Here is a 22579-nt window from a genome sequence, read left to right on the forward strand (position 1 = left end):
CACTTAGGGCTGATTTTTAATACAACAAATTAATAAACTTTAACTGACGAATTAATTTGGTGTTTTGATCGGTTTTCAAGGCAAAGGTAATTAAAAAAAAATAGAGAGAGGTACTTTATAGGAAAGTTAAATAATTATTGATATTTCTTTCATTTTGGATATAAAAGGGAGTAAAACACAAATAATCTAACTTAACAACTTACTAACTACTGTTGTGTTTAAAAAACGTTTTTCTAAGACAGATTATTTTTCCAAAACATTGTTTTACCAAAAAAATATAATGATATATATATATGTCTTAGGAAATCAGATAGATAAGATATTATTAGTGATTTTTATCATATTTAACAAATTAGAAAAAGGTAGACATATCGGATGACACCATTTATTGGACATACAATACATGATCAAATGATCAAAAAAGAAGTAGCGTGAATATAATATTATTATATTTAACGTACTTACACATTTTTTGTGATAATACTATACAAAATATTCTTCAAAGAAAACTAAGTAAAAAATGTAAATTGAGCAACGGTATTCTTGTCCATACAAAAGAAGTAGCGAAAATTAAATTGATGTTTCCCAAAACAAATTGTATGTGACAAAAACGGTATTATGGTATCATTCGCTATCAAAAATAATAAAAGCTATAAATAAATTTCAAAATAATAAGAAGCGATGAAAATTGAAGGTTATTAGAATGAAAGAAAGTATGAATTACCTTGGCATGATGGGTCGGAGTGACGGTACAGGTAGACGTGCTCATGTCCATTGAAGAATGAATATTCCTTTCTTCTGATGTCAAAGAGGTGTCAACTTCGCTTTCCGTTGTGTATTCGCCCGATGCATCATAGCTTTCCGTTCCCTAGAATATGCAAAAACAAGATAATTGTTGTACTTATTTTACCTTAATGAAAGACTAAGCACTGCGCTTAACTTTCTTCCTTAAGTAAAAGTTTTTCTTTAAGTAAAAGGTCATTCCTTTTTTTTTATTCCATTACAGCAATACAGTAATCGACATAGCTCAACGGGTTGCGAAGCTGAAGTGGCAATGGCCATTTTAGTTCTGTATTGCGTCTTATTTAGTCCAAATACTCAGTGTTATAAAATGAACTTTTGCCAGTGCGAGTGGGTGGACATGTTCCCTTTGTGTAGTTAATTTTAAATTAATAGTCCATGAGTTTTATCATTTACTTACAAATAACTACCATAGAAACCCTTTTTGATTAACGCCTGTATTTCTTATTTAACAAATACCTATTATTGTCCAAACTGGTTCATTTTTCGTATTTAATTTTTTAACATGACATTTAACATACCTGATTGTTGTCATTTTTGCCGTCTGAGCTCTGGTTCAACCACTCCTTTATCCGTGACATTTTCGCCCGACTGACCGACTTCCCCTCCTCTTCAAACGTAAGCGGTTTCAAGTTTCTCGTACCTTTCTTCTTTGCCATTTGTTGTTGTGCCTGTTTCTGTACTAATTCCTCCGCTTGAATCACGAGCCTTTCGATATCTTTACATCTGGAGTTTTGGTCGACACGAATTAGGTCAGGAGTAGACGATTCTAATTTTGGTTTCGGTGATGGAGGTCGTTCTTTCTTGTCATCGACAGGTAGTTCACATTGTATCTCAACAGATGAAGTCATAATATCTGTAGAATCCTCGTTTCCAATATTAGGGCCGTTGACATATGTCCATTCCTCTTCAGAAGATTCTTCCTGTGACTTTTCATCAGTTTCAATCATTTGCCTATCCGAATCCGTGTCATGATGTCTAAAATAAAATGTGGCACAATTTTTTGATTTTCTATCAGATTGATTAAATCTTGAGGTATTTACGGGCTTTTTTCTTTTAACTACTGTCGGTGGTGTTTTAATAATTTCTTTTGGAATTTCCTCTAGGATTGCTTCGCGTCTGTTGATACCTGTAACGGATATATTAATGAGCATTGTGTTCGGTTAGTTCTGTCGGGTTGTTTGTGTATTTGTTTAGTAAACAAGACACATTTCTCAATGAGTGCTTCCAGTAATAAAATCAACAAGTCATTGTTTTAAATTCAAATCAGCCGGGGAGAGTTGTGCAATATTTTCTCATGTGAGAAAATGGAAAGCACAGCAACTTTCCATTCATTTGTGGCCATTGATTACCATTAGCGCTGTATGCAAATGCATGAAAAGGGATCGTAACTTGTGCCGGCCATTAAATACGAGAGACTAATTAGGGAGAATCCTAATATGGCGAGATGTTAATGAAGGTGTTACTTGTGCTGTTTGAAATACCTATGTACCAACTTCTTTTTAGGATTACTACCTTTTATTAGAATAGTAAGTAGTGCCGAGCCGACCGTCTGACAACTTTATCGTCTCGGAAGCTCTTAAGTTTGCTTACCATCAATTTGGTCACCAGTGGCAGGTACGGTCTGGTCAGTCTGCCGAAGGTCGATGTCCTCGACGGAGGGCACGCGCCGCTCGTCCGCCATCTTGTCCTGATGTCGCACCAACTCTGACTCGCAGTCCGAACCGAAGCCGCGCCACGTGTACGCTACTGCATATTCTTGCTCCTCCTGTAAAGATAAAAACTTATAAATATCTAAGAATTTCATTGTCAATTTTAGTTTGCCATAGTGTTTGCTAATCCTGAAGCTTGAAGGTTTTTTATGTGGATGAGTTCGGAGAGATTATTTACCATCCTCATAGTAATTGTCCTTGAGTTGCGTACACTTTCCTTAATAAAGACGTCTGTAATCTGTATGGCAACCTGTAGCGCGATTGTCTAAAACCTGCATCAATCATTATTACAATCTCAATTGTTCTGATTGGCTGAATTTGTGCGATTCTTGTTGCAACAATGCATTGTGGCCAATAGTGAGCGAGCATTAACCAATCAGAGATGATTGCGATCGTGACATTGTAGCTGTCAAACAACCGCGGTAGGGCCACAGATTCATGATCTGAAAGGCATTCCGAACCAGTGGTAAATGCATTTGACGATTCAAAAGTACTTGTAAAAGTTTGATTAAAAATATTTTGTTTATTTATTGTATTCGTTATAATAGTGACTGTGTTTACCTCTGAGGCGGACTGTCGACTGTCCTCAGAGTTGTCTCTGTGTCGCGCATTGACTGGAGTGCGTATCCGACGAGGAGAGCCACGTCTGCTGAGCCTAGGTTGTTTCAGGGCTGGTTCGTCGTCACTGTCGCTTGCTGCGTCTACTGGCAGGCAGTTCTGGAATAGAGGGAAAATTGTTCTACATTAGCATCTGGTTTTTGAGACAAAGTCTGGAATAGGAGCTAAATGCATTTTTTAAAAGAAATAGCGACCAAACGAGCAGGCGGGTCACCTGATAAGTGATTGCCGCCGCCCATGAACATTTGCAGCACCAGACGAACTGCCATTCATACTTAATACATTTCATACTTAAAATTATAAATGCGATACTGTGTCTGTCTGTCTGCTAGCCTTACACGGCCTATCTGTTAAACCGATTTTGTCGAAATGTGGTTCAGAGATAGCTTGCATCCTGGAGAAGGAAATAGGCTACTTTTTATTTTGGAAAATCAAAGAGTTTCTACTGGATTTTTAAAAACCTTAAGCCTCGTGGACGAAGTTGTGGGCATCATCTAGTCTAGTACTTAATAAATATTTTTTATACAAATAACGAACAGACGAGCAGTCGGGTCATCTGATGTTAAGTGATTACCGCCACCCATGAACATTTGCAGCACCAGAGAAACTGCCAATGTGTTGCCGGCTTTTCAGAAAGTTGATACGCCCGCCCCTTGAATAACCCCATGTTGAAACCCCTTTTTGTTAAGTAGACACTTAAAATGCCTTACAAACAACGTCAAATTAACTTAGTGGATATTTCCTACTGACATCCTCCCAAAAATTGCATGGTTATAAAACTCACCAAAAATTCTAGACAGCGATTTGTTGTGTGCTCAATAACACCACTATTAGTAATGTGACTAAAGTTCTAAAATGTTTCCCTTGTGCAGGAGTTATTTCCCTTTAGATTTACGTAGAGGACAATAGTCGTATTTATGACTTGTGGCATCGAAATATAAATAAGGATTTGTGGTTATAACATTTATTTCAAATCATGCAATTGCGTCACTGCAATTATTTTTACAATTCACATTATTAAATTACGCAGTCATATATTAAAATTACTTTATTATTAGACACTAGATGCAAGTCTAAACAAATTAATTTATTACCACTAAAACCACCATAAATACTTTGAAGATATATGACGCAAAAAGTTCATAAATTAACCCACAAAGAAATGGTTTAGATTTAAATTAATCCAATAGCAAACTTAATTGAATTATAGGTCAAAACATTCGTAGCGACCACAAATCACAACAAACCCTTTTAACCATTATTGAATAATTTATTGGTACATTAGTGTAAGTTAACCCCTTAATATCACTTGACATCCGAAACGACGTCCCCATTCCGCTAATGCGGTCTAGGAGGCCATTTAGAACGCGTCGGGGTCGTATTTGCAAACATTGGCAACGGGTGGTTGATTGGCCCATTGTCATTTTTCGTGTGAAATGCACAAAAGAGCAACGGTTCTCGATACATCGAGGAAAATAAGCGTGGGGAACATATTGGATTGTTCATATAAAACGACGATTTGGCGACGAGGATAGGCACCGTGTGCTGTGGGAGTGTCCCCTTTATGAGGACTTGCGGGTGACGATGTTGGATGGGATCGTACGTGGGGAAGCGGAGCCGGTCTTCTACACGGACCTCGTTTCATCGGCGGGGAACTACAACCAGCTACGGTAATTCGCGCACCATTGGCATAAGAGGCGAAGCCGCTCGGAGCGTACAGGTGCCAGGCCGGCACCACGGAGGAGCAGCAGCGGAGATCACAGCTGTGTTAGTGACGTCTAGCCCCCAAGGGGGGAGAGTGAGCATAAGGGACAAAGAAGAGACAAAATAATAAGAGGAAAAATGCCAAGAGCAAGTACCGAACGGGCGCCCTCCCGCGATTCGGCCCATATAACCGAGAGGTTGGTGGGGCCATGGGAGGTGGAGGGTTGTTGTTAATGTTCATATAAAAGTTTAGTAGATACTATGCAACATATGTATTATTATAGATTTCTGACATAGTACTATCAAGGTAAAACGCTTGCCGAGCATTAGCTATAGTAGGTAATAAACGTATACATTCACTTAATTTGAGAGTGGACGTAGATATTTAGGAGACTAAAGATGTACAATACGCGGCCGAAAGTAATGTAGGCATCCTACATCGGCCTGAATGACATTTCGGCTTTGTAGAGCGTTGTCTCTGTCACTCATACCTATATGACGTTTTGTCAGTCCCAACGATAGGGACAACGCTCTACAAATCTGCTATCTCCTTCTAAAGGTCGATGTACATTACTTTCTGCCGCATACTGTATGTAGGTACTTCAAACAACGCCACCCTGGCGCCACCATTTAATTTTAACAGACGTAATCATCGTCTGCATTGAAGCAATAGCAATACATTTCTTTCGATTGCATTAGACCACTGTACCGTCCGCAGAACGGTAGGCAATTATGCGATAATTAGCTTCTTTTTTGTCAAGCGCCGCTTTCTTCATTCTTGTGGTCAGTCGAAAGTAAAAATGCACTGAGCGATTGTTGCGTAACATTCCAGACACGTCTGATGATTCTGGAGAATTTCTAGAACGGAACTGTACCTACTCGTATAAACTTTTTTTTTTTAATTCATATACAAACTAGGCCTTGTCTAAGATGGAAATGGGCTAATCTGAAGGGGTATGGCAGTCTTTGGTTTCTACACGGCATCATACTGGAACGCATAAATCGCCTGGCGGCATGACTTTGCCGGTAGGGTGGTAACTAGCCACGGCCGAAGCCTCTTACCAGACAAACTCGAGGTAAACATATTTTTGAGTAGGTCGGCCACTATAAGATCTTACCGATTTATCCCAGTCTTTGGTAGCAACTTTACCAAGTTTTTGAAAAGCCTAATTAATAGACTTTAGGGCCTAAAGAGATACTAAGTTCAGCCTGAAGTTTAGGCTATGGTTTGGTGAAGATCATTTTGTGAACTGCTAATTCAGCTACATTGTTTTATTAAGCTTTCTCTAGACCACCATAAAAGGTTCTTTGCCTTCTTTATTCACTGCCCACTACCTTTTTAAGATCGTCAGTCCAGCGGGCTGGTAATCGTCCTACACCACGCTTACCTACTGGTAGGTACGCTGTTTTTACTCCAGAAGTCTTCTACCCCAGAAGTCTTCTACCCCAGCGGCCATTGGTTCTACACACATGTCTTGCCCACTGCCACTTCAGCTAGCGAGGCCCATAGATAGTGACCATGTCTCGAATCCATATATCATCACTGGCAACACGCCCTGTTTGGTCTTTAAGCACTGAGGAATGGATATAACTACAAGGGTGTAGAGATCTCACCTGGTTGTCAGTCTTAGCGAGACAGGCCTCGAGGTGGCACTGCCACTCGATGGCCCGCAGGTACAGCAGGTGCCAGCGCCGCTCCAACGCCCGCGCCACGTCTCCGCCGCCGCACAGCCGCACCACCGAGCTCACGATCCGACCGTGGCATTCCACGTCCCGTTGCAATACCTGACAACAAAAACAATCATTAAATTAACCTGTGGGCTATTTTATTCCGCAATACGATCTAATATTGCTAGCTTTTACTTGCTAAATACTTTTTAAACACAATTCAAAAATTGTGGAAACTGCAGTATTCGAACCTTGCGTCTATATCTAGGTATCGCAGCCTAAAGACCTTAGAGCGCTAGAATACGGTTCCTCGGTGCTAAAATTTCAGACATGTAACTCTACGCTCTAGACAATTTAAAAATATTGGCAATTTAAAAATATCGTTTTCAGAATTTTGTTATTTTAAAGGGCATAGAACGGAGCGAATGCATGCATATCTAATGCTTTGGACCCATTTTTGATCAATCAATTCCGTCACTAGCTGTTAACAATACAGTCAAAGCCGTTTCATAGAAGACGAATAAAAAGTTAACAAAGGGGTTCTGCCCTTTGATAAAAAGAGTAAGATAACCATAGGGCCGAACGTGCCATGGTTATTGCGCGCGTGTATTCAAAACTATCAATAGTTTCATTAAAATTACTTATTTAGAAGCGAAAACGAGGCAAAAAACTGTCTTTGAAATACTCTATCATTGTGGTACAAATGAAAATTCAAATATCTAATAGATTGGCTCTGATGGAAATGGATTTGAAACGGTACTAGTAGATACACTACTTCTTAAAAATAACAAGACAAGTTTTCAATGTGGCTATAGTACTGTGTACAAAATAACTAAACTTAAATGACTTGTCTAAATGTATATTGCTATCCCTTTCAACATCAGTATTCCCTGCGCAAGTAAATTATGTATATAGAATATAGTGATTACCCGTATTAATATGTCAGAGACTGGCGATATTTACGTTAGCGTCGCTAGCACCCATACTTTATTCACACTACTCAAGACTTTTGAAATTAAAAGTTTCATTGGAATTACTTGCCAATTTAGTTAAATATGACGACTGATTTCCACTGAGTTGTATCGTGGTATTGGAAAATCTTTTGAGAAAAATATTTATGCAGCATCACTAATAGCTGCCTTACTTAATTCAAACTATACCTAGCTGTTTTATAAGCAAAATTTACAGTTTTATAAGCCAATATTACAGTTCAACTAAACGTAAATCTTGTATTAAGAGAAGTAGGTACCTAACGACAATAGCGCAAAGGATGGGAACGACAAAAGTATGCAAAACCACAACAACATAGCAACCGATTTAACTATGAATTGCACAAACTTTTGTATCCACAACGATTACCAATCGGAATTGTAAACGATATCGATAATAAGGATAATAAGGATAATAAGCCGTGCCGCCAAGCGATTTAGCGTTCCGGTACGATGCCGTGTAGAAACCAAAGGGGTATGGTCTAATAAAAACTGCCATACCCCTTCCAGGTTAGCCCGCTATCGTCTTAGACCGCATCATCACTTACCATCAGGTGAGATTGCAGTCAAGGGCTAACTTGTATCTGAATAAATAAAAAAAAGGTGACCGTCACAGAGATTCCAATCTACATAACCGCTATGCGTTTATAGAAATTATCTTCATAAACGCATCGATTGCTATCAAATTACGTTTATCGATATAGGAGTAGGGAACCAACGATCCTGATTTGTCGTTGAAAATATTGATCTCTGAAAGATGAAGCTGAACAGATTTTGTGATGAAAATGATCGATAGATTTTATTATACTTTACCGAATAACATGCTTAATTTATTTATTTACCCGAATAATGATAATAATTTGTTTAATTCGTTTACATTTTCATTTACTCAACCGAAAATAATTTGATAAATTGTTTGAATTGATAAAACAAAGTAAAGGTATTTGTTGTATAGCTAATTTTTAGTAACTCGCATAATAACACGGAACAGATAATTGAATATCGAAGAATTGAAGTAAGTATTTAGTTGAACTCAAATAATTTTTGCACGATTTGATAAATTTATAGAATCACAGAATCGATCCAGTATTTCGAAAATAAAATCTATATTCTTGCAACAATAAGTAAAATCGACCCTATGGTTTGTAGTAATTCTGGTATCGTTGAGTAAAACACGTGCATGGTCGAGAGAATTGAAAGTAACCTCGGAAGTGGTGAAGGCGAACAAGTCAAGAACATAGGTTGCGGGTTACCGATTTGTTCGTATTGTTGCATTGTTACATGAGCTCACGTAATGCGCTTGAATCAAATAAAACATAGGAAAAAGAAGTAAAGTAAAAGTTTCAATAAACAATAACATTTAATGCATGCACTTTTTTATTATCATTCGAGATTAAAAACAATAAATAATGTTTTAGAAAGAAAAGAAAATCTTAGTGAATAGTGATACTGAAAAGATAGTACTTAAATGAATTCGAATAAGCTGTAGCAGCTACCATTAGAGGTGAAATAATGAAAATATTTTTAATAAACAGAATCTAAATAACAGCTTTAACGAATCTTTCTTGATCATAATCAGAGTGGGCAGTAAGTAAATTTGTATCAGCAATAGAATAACAATTAATAAAAGTGTGATCTGTTGGAAAATATCCCTATAATAGGTATAATAGGTATGAACAGTGAAAACAATAACGTTTAGCATATCAGTACCATTATAACAAAGACGAGAACGAAACGAAAGACGAAAATAAATACACGATTATAAACATATCTGTAGGTATAAAATTCGTTTATAAAATGACGGGCTTATTTACTATAGGTACATTCTATTATATGTTCATATGCATAAATAGCTACTATTTTCAAAATAATAGCAAGTGTAGAATGATTAAAATTCTTATCAGAAAATTAATACTCGCATGGAAATAATTTATAATCAAAGTAAAAGTAATTAACTATTGTAGCCTATACCGAGAAAGGCGATAAGGTTCCACTGGAAGACGTAAAGTACCAAACACCTAGACTATTAGAAACTGTGTAAATAAAGACTATCTGCTTAAATTATATGATTTGATTAGGATTACCGCTAAAGGTCAAGACTCAAAGCAAACCTACACTGACCAGAAACTTAGTGTATTTGCAGTCAAGATAGTAAATACCACTCTGTAAGCAAAGTTACACTGAATAGTTGTATTTGCGGTACTATGAAGCTGGAGTTCCAGATTTAAGCTGTTTATAGTATACACACAATTTAAAAAAGGCAAATATGTGAATAAATTTATATTGGTTTTCATAATTGAGGGGAAATCTACATTATTTTCTTAGAACTGATTGAGATGTTAGACAGTAAGATACTGAACAATATTATGAGGACTGTGTTTTTCATAACGTCTAAATAAACCGAATCCGTTATTGCTTTTTTTACTTAACAATGATTTCAGCTAAAACTTTATAACTTATAGATTCGGGAGCGATAAAATCATACCCATCTCAGCACCCATTGTTGTGGTAACAACATTCTAAAGCCAATCTTATTGAAATCTCCGTTTCATCATCAACAATAAGAGGTTATGTAAGTTCTTATCAGTGACCTTGTTGCCCGGAGATAATGTACGGAAGTTGACGGGTTTAAGACAGTTTGTTGAACTTGAAGTATCAATATCGACATGATTATTCAGATGAGTCATAGTCTTTTGATCAACATATTACTTTACTGAGGTAGACCTACAAGGTTATTTACTGTTGTCGCAATGTAACGACAACCCAGAGCATTGAATTGTTTTAAGTCCCGCAAATTGCTATTGAGCTGGAACCGTGTCTCATTAACATCGAAATAACGTCATTTTGACATCAGCCGAAATAAAAATATACCATCAGCTCGAAACTTCAGTCATTGCTGACGTCACTAAAATGGCGACCACGCGCATTAGCAATTTGCGGGAACTATATGTACTAATATTTCCTCAACGTCCCATAGTTTAAAAATCGCGAACACTGGCTGAAAAACCTTTGGCAGTGATGAAAGAAAAAAGTTAAGAGTAATTTATTAAGGGTACTTGCTGGGAACGTCAAATACTGAAGCCTTTCAGACTCAGTACTGTCTGTGAGGAAGAACTGTTATTATTTGGTACAATAGGAAAGGGAAACAAAATACAATAGTGATTGTTTCATACACAGTGATATGTTTAGCAACAGATGACACGATCCTAACAAAGCCCTAAGTACCAGTTAGCGATCTAATGAACCCTGTCATTAATATAATAACAGTTATACTGTAACTAAACACAGATAATCTCGGCCAATTGGCGTAATTGTTGTGCCGAAGTGAAAGTTGACCATTGTTTTGTAATCATGGCGTTTGTTGCTGGTATTAACTGAGTTAGTGATATCGACCTTGACTCTAGATTTTTCATTTGAGAGCACTTAACCACAATCATACCTGATGGAAAGCGGACACAGATGTTTATATTAGACTCTTGCTATTTAAGCAGCGGTGGCGCGCTTTGGACAGGCCTATATCCAGCAGTGGACGTATACAGGCTGATGGAATGGTATGGAAACATTTTGCGGAGTCTGACTCATTTATAACAAGAGAGACTGTTATGAAATGCTCATACAGAATGGAGTTAATATGAGGGAAGTTTTGCCTTTTATTAAAAGTTTTCTATCCAAACAGCTAAACAATAAATACAAATTATTTGACTTGTAGATTAACTATAGGCTATAGGCTAAACAATTTACTGAGAAACATAAACATTCGCCACACACGATGCAGTGTGCCGAATACAAGTCAAATATCAAGAGGTGCGAAGTCAAGGCTGGCTGTGAATTATGTCGCTAGCTCCCTATGGCATTTGAATTGAGATTTATTTCGTGATATGGCAACGTGTGACCGTGACGGTGTTTTCAATTAATATAATATGGCCTGTCTTACAATTGTTTGCAACATTACGTAAAGCTTTGCCAAAGACAATGTGTCGTGATTGCTTCCAGTAAGTACTTCAAAATCGAGGTGATTAATTCGACATGTATTTATCCATCTATAAAGTTTGGAACCGGATTGGAATTGGAACCCTCGTAGCTTTAGTTTTAAATTTACATAATTAATTAGCATCAATATAATTATTATCATCTTAGAAATCCAACAACTGACTATCAAAAAGTGTACAATAGTATGTACCTATATAACGCGAAGTTAAGAATCGACGGATTGATTGAAGAAATTATACGTTTTGATAACTTATGCAATATAATTTTATAGAACTTCCGTAACACCGATATCCAATACATTCGAATAGCTTCAATAAAATGGATGAAGGTGCTGGACCGTAAAGCTCGTGTCAGTATATTTTATAATGCTAATATAGTTTATTGCATAATCGCACAGAAACTGTTATTACTGTACCTGATGAGAGCAATTTGCCATCCTAGTATTAATGCGCGACATCATCACATTATAACTGTTCATTTCGCTAATGTTAATCATTTCGAGACCGCAAAAAAACTTGAGATGAATTTCTTTAGCCGTATAATCTTAACGAGAATAATAGACTGAGGCGATTAAAGTGTTACTAAGAGGGGTTTTTTCGTAGTGCGGCCCAAAACAAACGTAGTTTAGTTCTTATTAGAATCATCATCATAACTTCACGACCTCCCTGAAGCAGTGGTAAGCGCTATGGTCTTGTTAGTGGGAGGTCCCGAGTTCGATTCCCGGCAGGGGTTTGGAATTTTTTTATTTCAAAATTTCTGGTCTGGTCTGGTGGGAGGCTTCAGCCGCGGCCACCCTACGACGAAGTAGCACGCATAAGCTAGTATGGACACAGGTCGCTAGAGGGGACTTCCTACGTCTTTTTAATTTCAACTATGGACTTCTGGCAAACCACAGACATAGATATTACTTTCTACTTTCTAGAACGTGCCTACGAAATTACATCTGGTTTGATCACTACCCCTATTATAAATGCCAAAGTGTGTTTGTTTGTTTGTTTTTCCTTGAATCGCGGCGCAATGGAGCAATGGATCGACGTGATTTTTGGCACGGGTATAGTATAAGATCTGGAGAGTGACATAGGCTACTTTTCATTCCGGAAAATCAAAGAGTTCCTACGGGATTTTTAAAACCTAAATCCACGCGTACGAAGTCACGGGCATCAACTAGTAGTTTAATATTCAAATGAGAACCAAACTACATTTGTATGGAACGAATGTCGGAGTTAACAGTCCTAAGAAACTTGTTGTACAAATGGTTGCCATTGTGTTGTCGGTAAAGCAAATGTTAACTAAGGTAAACTAACGAAGCTCTTAATTAATAATAATGCCATTCTTATGCTTGTTTAAGTTAAGACTGAATTGATCCTTGCAAAAGAAACAGGCAAAAGTCCACAATACATAATGTAAATAATCAGTAAAGAGAATACAATACTAAAAAAAAACCCTATAAAAAAAATTAACTCCTTCCCTTTTGCCTTAGAGAGTGAACCGAAGCTAGGGCCAGACCTTTGTTATTTTATGTTAGTTTCTTCGGAATAGTATTAGAAATCACGTCATGCATTGCCAGACAATTAGTATCGTGGCAACCTCCTGCCAGACACCCTTACACTTTAATAGGTCTTGGGTGTATGCATGACGTAATTTCTAATACTATTCCGAAAAAACCACTTTACACTTTGACGTAAGAAATTTTAAACCTTTGTTACCTATCATGTTTGCTATCTCTCGCCACCATGATCGAAACTTCATAGTCGCTGATAGTTCCTCCTTGTGTTGAGGACAAAGGTTTGGCCCTTTGATACCTTCACATTCAGACCAGCTGTCACTTTCCCAAATTGGCTTAAACACGCAGCTTTTAGTTTTGATTTAAAGAAATAATGAAAGAAACTATATAAAGTGATTGTAGATGATCTCTCTACAATCGAATGTGTTGTTGATTGAAAAGCAACTTAGAGCAAAAAAAGCAATATCGTATGATCGTTGCGTATCAAATCGAATCACTTTTTAATATAACCGTTTACAATTTTTTTTCTTTATTCAGTAATTATTAAAGAAACTATCTTTGATATTGCGAAAACTTTGTAAGCCTTATCTCTTACATCTTAAAAGCTATTTTTGATTGACAGAAGTTTTTAAGTTGCTAAGGTTTTTGTGAGCTTACAAATTGATAGTTCGTGGTCTATCGAGTGCGCGCTAGATGTGTTGAACGCTTTTTCCTCTTGGATAATACATTGTACAGTAAGGAGAATCTTCAAAAACATTTGAGGGTATTTCACTCTTTATAATAAGCAGGCTAAGGGCTAAAATAGGTCAATTTTAACAGAATCGTGCGTACATCAAGGTTATGCAAGCTGGAAGCTACTAATAGGACTCCCAGTGCGAGTCACGATTGTTTTGTACTGAATTTGTATTGTTATGTTTGGTGTGAACAACTTTATGTATTTATCTACCTTTTGGGAAATCTGTATGGATTACCTTTTGAAAAATTTGTGATCTATCAACGCACAACTCAAACTTACTGGACGGATCGGGCTGAAATTCGGCAACGTGATAGCTATTATGACGTAGACGTCCCTAAGAAAGGATTTTGAAAATTCAACCCATAAGGGGGTAAAACAGAGGTTTGAAATTTGTTTAGTCCACGCAGACGAAATCGCGCTAGTATTAAAATCAAACTTAAGCGTATTTATCCACGTTACTTCATCAATAATAATAATAAGGAAAACTAACCACTGTCTGTTGAATTATTACAATAAAAGTATGTATTTCCTATTCTAGACGCATAGCTAACCCGCTAATAAACATTTCTGCATGAAAGTATCCTCTTCTTGTGACATAATAATATATGCCACATTATTTCAAAAGTCATTTCAATTGCTGAATTTCCCTCTGGAATCTTATCAGTAGAAGCTGCTTTTTGAACTAAAGGAAGAGCCACTACGAACGGCCTAACATGACCTATTGAAACTAGACCTACTCAACTTAAAATAAATACTACTTTAATATTTGCATAAACAAATTGTATTCAAACCAATAAAACTCACTATTATAAAATAAATAAAAACAGCAGGACGTTATTACTGAGATTTAGATAAGGTTATCACACTCATCACAGTTCTGTTATCTCTGTCACATTGCAAATATTTTTGCACGTTACTGATAAAACAAGAGAAGACAAAAAATCTACGATAAGTAGATCACAATAAGAGCTGAAAGGTAATCATCACAGAATCAATTGAAAAATTATTTTCAACTAGAGGACGCTCGCGACTTCGTCCGCGTGGATTTTGATTTTCCGGGATAAAAAGTAGCCTATGTCCTTCCCCGGGATGCAAGCTATTGTTGTACCGAATTTCGTCAAAATCGGTAGAATGGATGGGCCGTGAAAGGCTAGCAGACAGACAGACAGGTCTGTCTGTCTGTCTGTCTGCTAGCCTTAGGACAGACAGACAGACAGACAAACAGACAGACATACAGACAAACAGACAGACACACTTTCGCATTTATAATATTAGCATGGATAGCTGTGAAATGTACACAGATAAATTTCGTAAGATAATTTAGAATACTATAAAGAATTCTTCTAGGAACAAAAATCACGTACTCTAGACAATGCTGAACGGAGTTTATGTTAAAGACCGTTAAACGGAATAAGTAGAACGATGATTCCAGATTAGAGCACGACCTTACTAAGGTCACGACTCACGAGCTTGAATCCTGAACAGACATTTTACTCCATTCTTAGTAACATTTTTGATACCGTACTACTGGAATACAATTTATACATGCCTGCATAATGGGCACCCTACCTAGGGCTCAAAATTTTGATAAGTAAAACTAAGAATTAATTCTTAGTTTTAGTTATTTTAATTTAATGATATTTTTAAGTATAGTTTTACATAATAAAATATATAATATTTAATATTTATTAACGTTACAATATTTATACAATTCATTTCCACGATTATCTTCAATTAAATTCAATTTATTTGCTGATACAGGTATACAAACAGGTGTTAATACATAACAGTAGATTGGTCCAGCTGTACCACGCCAAGCTGGCATGCAAATATCTTAAACATAATAAATAATACTAAATACCAAATTAAAAATAGTTTTTCGGTTAATTGAAATAATATGAAGTTACCATTATGTTATGTTAACTTTAACCATAGACCTATAAATGCCACTTTAACAAGATTTTTTAATTAATATTCTTTAAAAAAACTCTTTTGATATTGGAGATTTTTGCGCAATAATCAGTTACATTTTCTTTAACATGGTTTACACACCGACTGAACAAGAACAAAACAATCTTTCTTGGCATTAGAACATTTGTAGTTGGTACCATTACTGTACCACATCAGCTCGAAGACAAGACAGCTCGTGCCATTATAAGAGCAATTGTTGTTTTGCAATCCGTACTCTTGTCTTGTTGCTTGCTTTTATGTTTAATGGTTTTATTTTAATTGACATCTATTGGGTTTGTTTAGCTTCTGTTTACTAATTGCACTTGTTTGCTCTTATACTAATTAATTGATTATTGTATCGAGTGACTGCAATGTTTTTATATACCTACATCAGGTATATTTTTATGACATTCCAAAGTGTTTTAAAGTTTACGTGAATATTCAATTTTGAATTTCAGTTTGTTATTCTCGATTTCATTTGAATTGTAATATTTGTTATATATATCTGTTTAATTTGATATAAGATCTGATAATAATCTTTATAAGAGTGCACTGTGCCAAAATGGTTGTTTCTCCATCATCCTACAAGCCAGCACAAACGCTTGCCCATTTGGTCCTTCGAACCGGATGTGCGTCCAGAATATGTACTAAGACAAGGTTGCTCTTGTTTAACTTTCAAATGAAGTTAAGATAGAAAGTGATCGCGTGACAGATACTAACTACAATGAACCGATTGTTACAATTACATGCGCCAACACTTCCAGATAAGATTACATTGCATAAATCAACTCACCCATGCCTTTCCTTAATTATAACACTTAACATTTAGAGCTTGATTGTATTTTAATAGCATAGTGCAAAAAAAATATTTCTCATTTTGATGGAAGCATGTGTTTGTTGCTGATTGATCTACAGCCTCCATACAAGTTTGATTTAGTAAAATCCGTAACAGTAAAAATTAATGGTTATGCTGAAATATTCTAGTAAAACGCCATTATAACATTTACTATATGGTTTTATCCATCACATTTTCCATACAATATTATCACTTTCATCAATGTACATTCCAATAAATAATCTGCTACATTTTTTAACTCTCTTAACAGCTCTATGTTCTACATTTATCATACCATACAGGTATAAATTAAAATTTTGATTTTTAATTCAACATCTATCATCAATTATTATTATTATCTATGGTTCGTATAATTAACGAGCCAAATTCCGCAATATATGACAAAAAGAAATGTACTCTATCGCAGAGTAATAAAGATGAATATCAAACATCATTATGACATCAATGTCCGGCGCCAGCGAATACCGGGGAAGTCATCGTCCGCGACTGGAATTAGAAGACGAGAATAGTCGAATGCTGAAATATTACTATGAAACAGATAAAAACTTTGGTCTTTGAATGATAGCGATGTATTGATCATCCATACTTATATTATAAATACGAAAGTGTGTCTGTCTGTCTGTCTGCTAGATTTTCACGGCCCAACAGTTTAACCGATTTTGATGAAATTTGGTACAGAGTTAGCTTACATCCCAGGGAAGCACATAGTCTACTTTGTACCACGGAAAATTAAAGAGTTCCCACGCGATATTTAAAAAACCTATATCCACGCGGACGAAGTCGCGGGTATCATCTAGTCACTCATAAAAATAAATTACCTATTGAATCTTCGATTATGTATTTATGTGACAAAGTTAACGATTTTTGTGTACCAATAGAGATGACCAAATGTAAAAATCGTGAAACGTCAAGTGAAATCAAAATCGAACCAGACTGCCTATTAAACGTAACAAAATCATTAAAGCAGATCATGCAAATTAATAAGAACGAAAAGAGATTTAGAGGACGTTCAACTTACTGATGGTCAGACATCGCAAAAGTTATGATGACCCAGAAAACTGTGCTAGAGCACTCAGGCATCGTTCTGATAGGACAAAGTTGGAAAACTGTCGGTGACTGACAAAATAATAAATAGATCCAACGGCTAATACCACTGTGACGAGATAGACTGCTTCTTGCATATGCAAGATGCAAATATTGCAAACCACGTCCCTAGTATTGCATGGTTAGCCGTTAGAACTCAACTAAGACAACTCATCGTCACGGATCCATAATTATGAAATCACTACTCATATTATAAATGCGAAAGTGTGTTTGTTTGTTGGTTTATTGGTTTCTTGGCTTGTCCTTCGGCTTTAATCACGTCGCAACGAAGCAACGGTTCGACGTGATCTTTTGCATGGGTACAGTTAAAGAGCTGGAGAGTGACAAGGGCTACTTTTGTCCTGGAAAATCAATGAGTTGCGACACAAAATTTCTTGATTTTTACGTCAAGCATCACTTTTACGCAACTTGCAACGACCTCCAAACGCTCGTTTAGGTTACTGCATTTTTGAAGTTACCGGTAAACAGCTTTGTGCATTCACCGACGGTACTAATCTCATCATAAATAACGCGGCAGGTCACGCCATAAGTGGACAGTTAACCCTGTTTCTTGAATGTGTTAAGGCGGCAAGTGTCAGCAAAAAATGACACACAAACTAATGTTAGAATGAAACCGGTTGCTTTAAGATAAGGTCAATTACTAATTTTCCGTTTCACGTTGCTATTTAATGTGCTTACCGTGGGCGGGTGAGATAAGCTGGTACAGCGTTTTGTTTTGATTAAGTTACACCGATTGTGAATTAAGAGAATTGTAAATTTCGTACAACACTTGCCGAGAAATTGAGGTTTATACTAGTCTCATATAACGGCCAGATAACGTGTGAAGTGCAAAAAGAAGAAGTACATACTGAAACCACCTAAAACTAAAAGGAAACACGACGACTCGAGGTTAGAAAAAGATACAGTCAAGGACTTTATTAATGTTATTAATTGTTATACAATTAATTCGTATCAGACTTCCAAATAAACATGAAGCAAAAACTGAATCTTAAATGTATAAGATGAATGGGTTGTGAGTTGTGACTACATAAAGGTTAGCATAAAATACCAATCAAATTCAACTGAAGTAAATATTTACATTGATCAATAAAATAAATCAATGAGTATTCAACAACTGTGACGTTTTGGGCTAGAGCCATCCATTCTGATAGTGGATGGATAATTCGATAACCAGAACATTACAGATAAATATAAACATATTACGCTGGAATATTAAAGGCAAAGATCTCACGATTGTACAAATTCCCAAATCTTCAAAACCAAAAAATGTGATATACTTAAAAGCACGCGACAATATAAAAGGCAAATTCAATAGTGAACAATAACATTTTGGACTTTTACCCTAAATTAGCATAGGCCTGGCTGCAGAAACGGCCCTTACTAAGTATACGTTACTAAACAACAATTAGAAGCAAGCGGAATCAGGTGATTAACTTGGATATGACTTCATAATACACAATGGAATAATTTGTAGTTTTGTATTCGAGAATGAGTGAGCACATAGTATACAACAGCCTAAATAAAAACTCGTACAAAAAAATATGCTTCGTGACCGGTTATGGGAACTGATTGCGATTCCCATAAACGTGAACATGAACGACAACTGAGATTTAATGAGGTGATCAGCAAAAACTGGGAGCTCTTTTTAAGTTAAGAGGCTACTCCTAACTTAAAGGTAAGTTAGATAATAAAGTTATTTATCACGTTTATGGAAGCCTAAATGACTATTTTAAGAGAATGAGTGTTGGATACATTTCATAAGAATTTATAATTATGGCCCAACTTCGGAGGAATTTTTGGAAATCCTTTCTTAAACGACAAAAAGACTAACGAGAAACATGCAAAATTGATAAGTACCTACTACGTCAGTCAGTCAGTTTACCCTTTTAAATGTATATTGTGGAATAAATGGAAATTCAGATCATAGAGTCTCAACAGCTTAACGATTAATGAGCGGGCTGAAATGCGAAAGATGTATGGATGGTTCACTCTTCGAACTCAACTATTGTTGCACCTATTTGTAACATAAGCTTACCTATTTTGAGGGACAAGGGGAATACAATAAATGCGAAAGTGTTTGTTTGTTGGTTTGTCCTTCAATCACGTCGCAACGGTACAACTGATTGACGTGATTTTTGTATGAGTATAGATAAAGACCTGGAGAGTGACATAGACTACTTTTATCCGAGAAAATCAATGTTCCCACTGGATTTTAAAGAACCTAATTCCACGCGGACGAACTCGCGGGCATCAGCTAGTAAACTATAAAATATCTACGACTATCACCTACATAGGATAAACTGGGTAAACAGGAGAGAAACCCGAAGTCAAATACCTAAATTACTTTGCAGGACCAAATTTATTTTGACAAGGTCGAAGAATCGTTAATGTGCGTAGGTATTTTAAGACTGGTCTTTGTTAGCAAATTGAGGAAGCCAAACAAAAAAAACGACTTCGTTACTTCGTAGGTTGAAATTATTTAGAATACTTGGTAATTGGCTCCAGCAAGGCTGCCAGCTCTACCTCGGTTAAATTGCACTGTTCACTATAATCGCCCTTAGTTTGTTATTGTTTTAAAATCGCTCTTCTGAAAGTGCTTATAGATATTTTATAAAAGAAATTCGCAGTCTACTTCTGACTGTTAATTAGATAAACTTAACCAAACTAAGTTTATTATAATGTACTAGCTGACCCGGCGAACTTCGTACCGCCAAGCAGTCGATTCTAATTTTTTTAAATTTTCTCTCCGTAAGAACCATCCTCGTACTTCAAGGAGTATTATAAAAAAAGAATTAGCGAAATCGGTTCAGCTGTTCTCGAGATTTGTGATCAGCAACACATTTAGCGATTCATTTTTATATATAGAGATTTACAAAATGCAACAGTCAATCTGAGGTATGAGAAATTTGTTATGACTGCGTTTTTTTATTTGTTTAAGGAAATATTTCTGAACCGATTGTTTTTATTGTAAATTCCAAAAGAAACAACTTTAATAGGTACCTACGGTGAAGTTTAAAACAAATAAAGTAAGAGGTATGCAACTCCACCGGCAGTTACTAGCTAGAATATTATGATGATATAAAAATATTGCGTATTTGCGTACATAATAAATATATCGTACAGAAAGCAATGCACACACTAAAGACACTAAGCTCAGTTATCATATAGGTTATGTCGCCACAAATGGACGGACGGACGAACGTGAAGCCGATCCGCATACCCATTCGCATTAATACATTTTCCCAGTAACATTACCTGATTTAAGGTATTGGGAATTATTATCTTAGTGTTTAGCAACTTCAACTATACCAGCACCCTGAGAGTCTAAGACTTACGAATGCACTCTCAATACAATGAAAACTGCCTTTCAAAACCTTTGATTGTATATCATGCTGTCCAGGACAAACAATTTCAGGAATATGTAACAGATCTTGGTGTTGATTATTGAAAAATATATTATCTCAATCCTCGCTACATAAGCTATCTTTATTCTAGTCAAAATCGATTAAATGTGTATGTGAAATGTGTGGTTGATATGGAAGTATGAATATGGAGGTTTTAGGGAGTGGATGTCATTTAACGTCATTAATAGACGGATTACACAGATCGATCAATAAGTCAGATCATAATTTAAGGGCACGCTCGAATCTGTCGAAGTACGATCACAAATCAATGGATTACTACGAGTATAAATAATCCAAGTGTCGCATAAAGTGTTTAATAATATATTATTCCGGTCCTAAATGAGACGTAAGCTGTACCGGTCCGACCAAATACGGATGGAAGCAAGTCGGTCATGACACGAACACATGCGGCGCAAAGCTACTAACATCTGTCACCACTGGATTGCGATCAGAAAACTTGCGTAGACGTGATCTTGTTAATTCTTGAAGTATCTACCGTGCTCTATTTTAATGATCTTGATCTTAATTCAACGTAGACATCTGCTAAGAAAGAATTTTAAGAAAATACCGCAGGTTCATGAAATGTGAGAAAATTTCATTTCGAGGTTAAAATTTTGCAGAGAGGTTCCCTTTACAATGTAGACAAGGAATATGGCTAGACTTTTCGATATTCCCACGGGAACTAGGGCGCGGTGGTCGCTAGTTTTAAATATAAACTTTTATTGAGATCGCTAAAATTGGTAGAGGTAGTTGATTTAGTTTAAATTAAATCAATAATAACAAAATGTTTCCTCAAACAAAGTAACATTAAATTAAGTCTTTAGGAGCATAAATTATTATGACAAATGTAGTTCAATTGATGCGTTCAAGAAGTTAAGTGCATTTACATTTCATAAATTCGAAACTCAGTCACGTTTATTTATTCAAGAGACATGCATTAAAGGTCTACTTGTAGGTAGCCATAGCGGTAAAATTCAAGTCCGAAGTAAATATACTAGCATAGTTTTATGGTTAATGGAGAAAAAGTAAATTGTCACGCTGTACCTACCTGTTTAAATAACGTTTACCATAGTACACTCAGAATATCATTAACATGAAGTTGTGACCATGAAGTTGATGGCTAGGTTAGCACTGCATCATATATACCTACTATTTGGTATTGTGATTGGCAGTTAAACGCAAAACCAATAAACTTAATTTAAAAAATCTCAAGTAGCTTTAAGTATAAAGAATGAGAGCCAGCACTAGATCTATAACAAAATACATACTTACGAAGATACCTACACCCGAAAAACATTACCCTTCTTCTGTTGCAGTCATGTAAAAATAAATAAATTAACAAGTTCATAAAAGGATGGATGAGGAAGAAAGGAGACGATCTGTAGGTGCCCTTGGAAAAGGCTTATTAACTTCAATTAAAAACAATTTGTTTAAAGCAGAGAAGACTGGCATCTATTAGTTACGGATCAAGCGAAGCAAACTCGCGGAAATTGTCCATATGATATTTTTACATTGATCATAACCGCAAGCAATAAAATATGAA

General features: G+C 36.1%; 1 protein-coding gene across 3 annotated transcripts in view; it reads right to left on the reverse strand.

The window, feature by feature from the left end:
- Positions 1-22579, reverse strand: part of klar (klarsicht) — a 351127-nt gene that overhangs the window by 44405 nt on the left and 284143 nt on the right. For all 3 annotated transcript variants that reach the window (XM_034980055.2, XM_069505871.1, XM_069505870.1), the window contains 5 exons: positions 6450-6620; positions 3075-3230; positions 2395-2569; positions 1323-1930; positions 725-868 (listed from right to left, as the gene is read on the reverse strand). In XM_034980055.2, the coding sequence (XP_034835946.1) occupies positions 725-868; positions 1323-1930; positions 2395-2569; positions 3075-3230; positions 6450-6620 (1254 nt within the window). The remainder of the gene's footprint in view (positions 1-724; positions 869-1322; positions 1931-2394; positions 2570-3074; positions 3231-6449; positions 6621-22579) is intronic.

The sequence above is a fragment of the Maniola hyperantus genome, chromosome 21, assembly GCF_902806685.2.
Source record: "Maniola hyperantus chromosome 21, iAphHyp1.2, whole genome shotgun sequence".
Taxonomy (NCBI): Eukaryota; Metazoa; Arthropoda; class Insecta; order Lepidoptera; family Nymphalidae; genus Maniola; species Maniola hyperantus.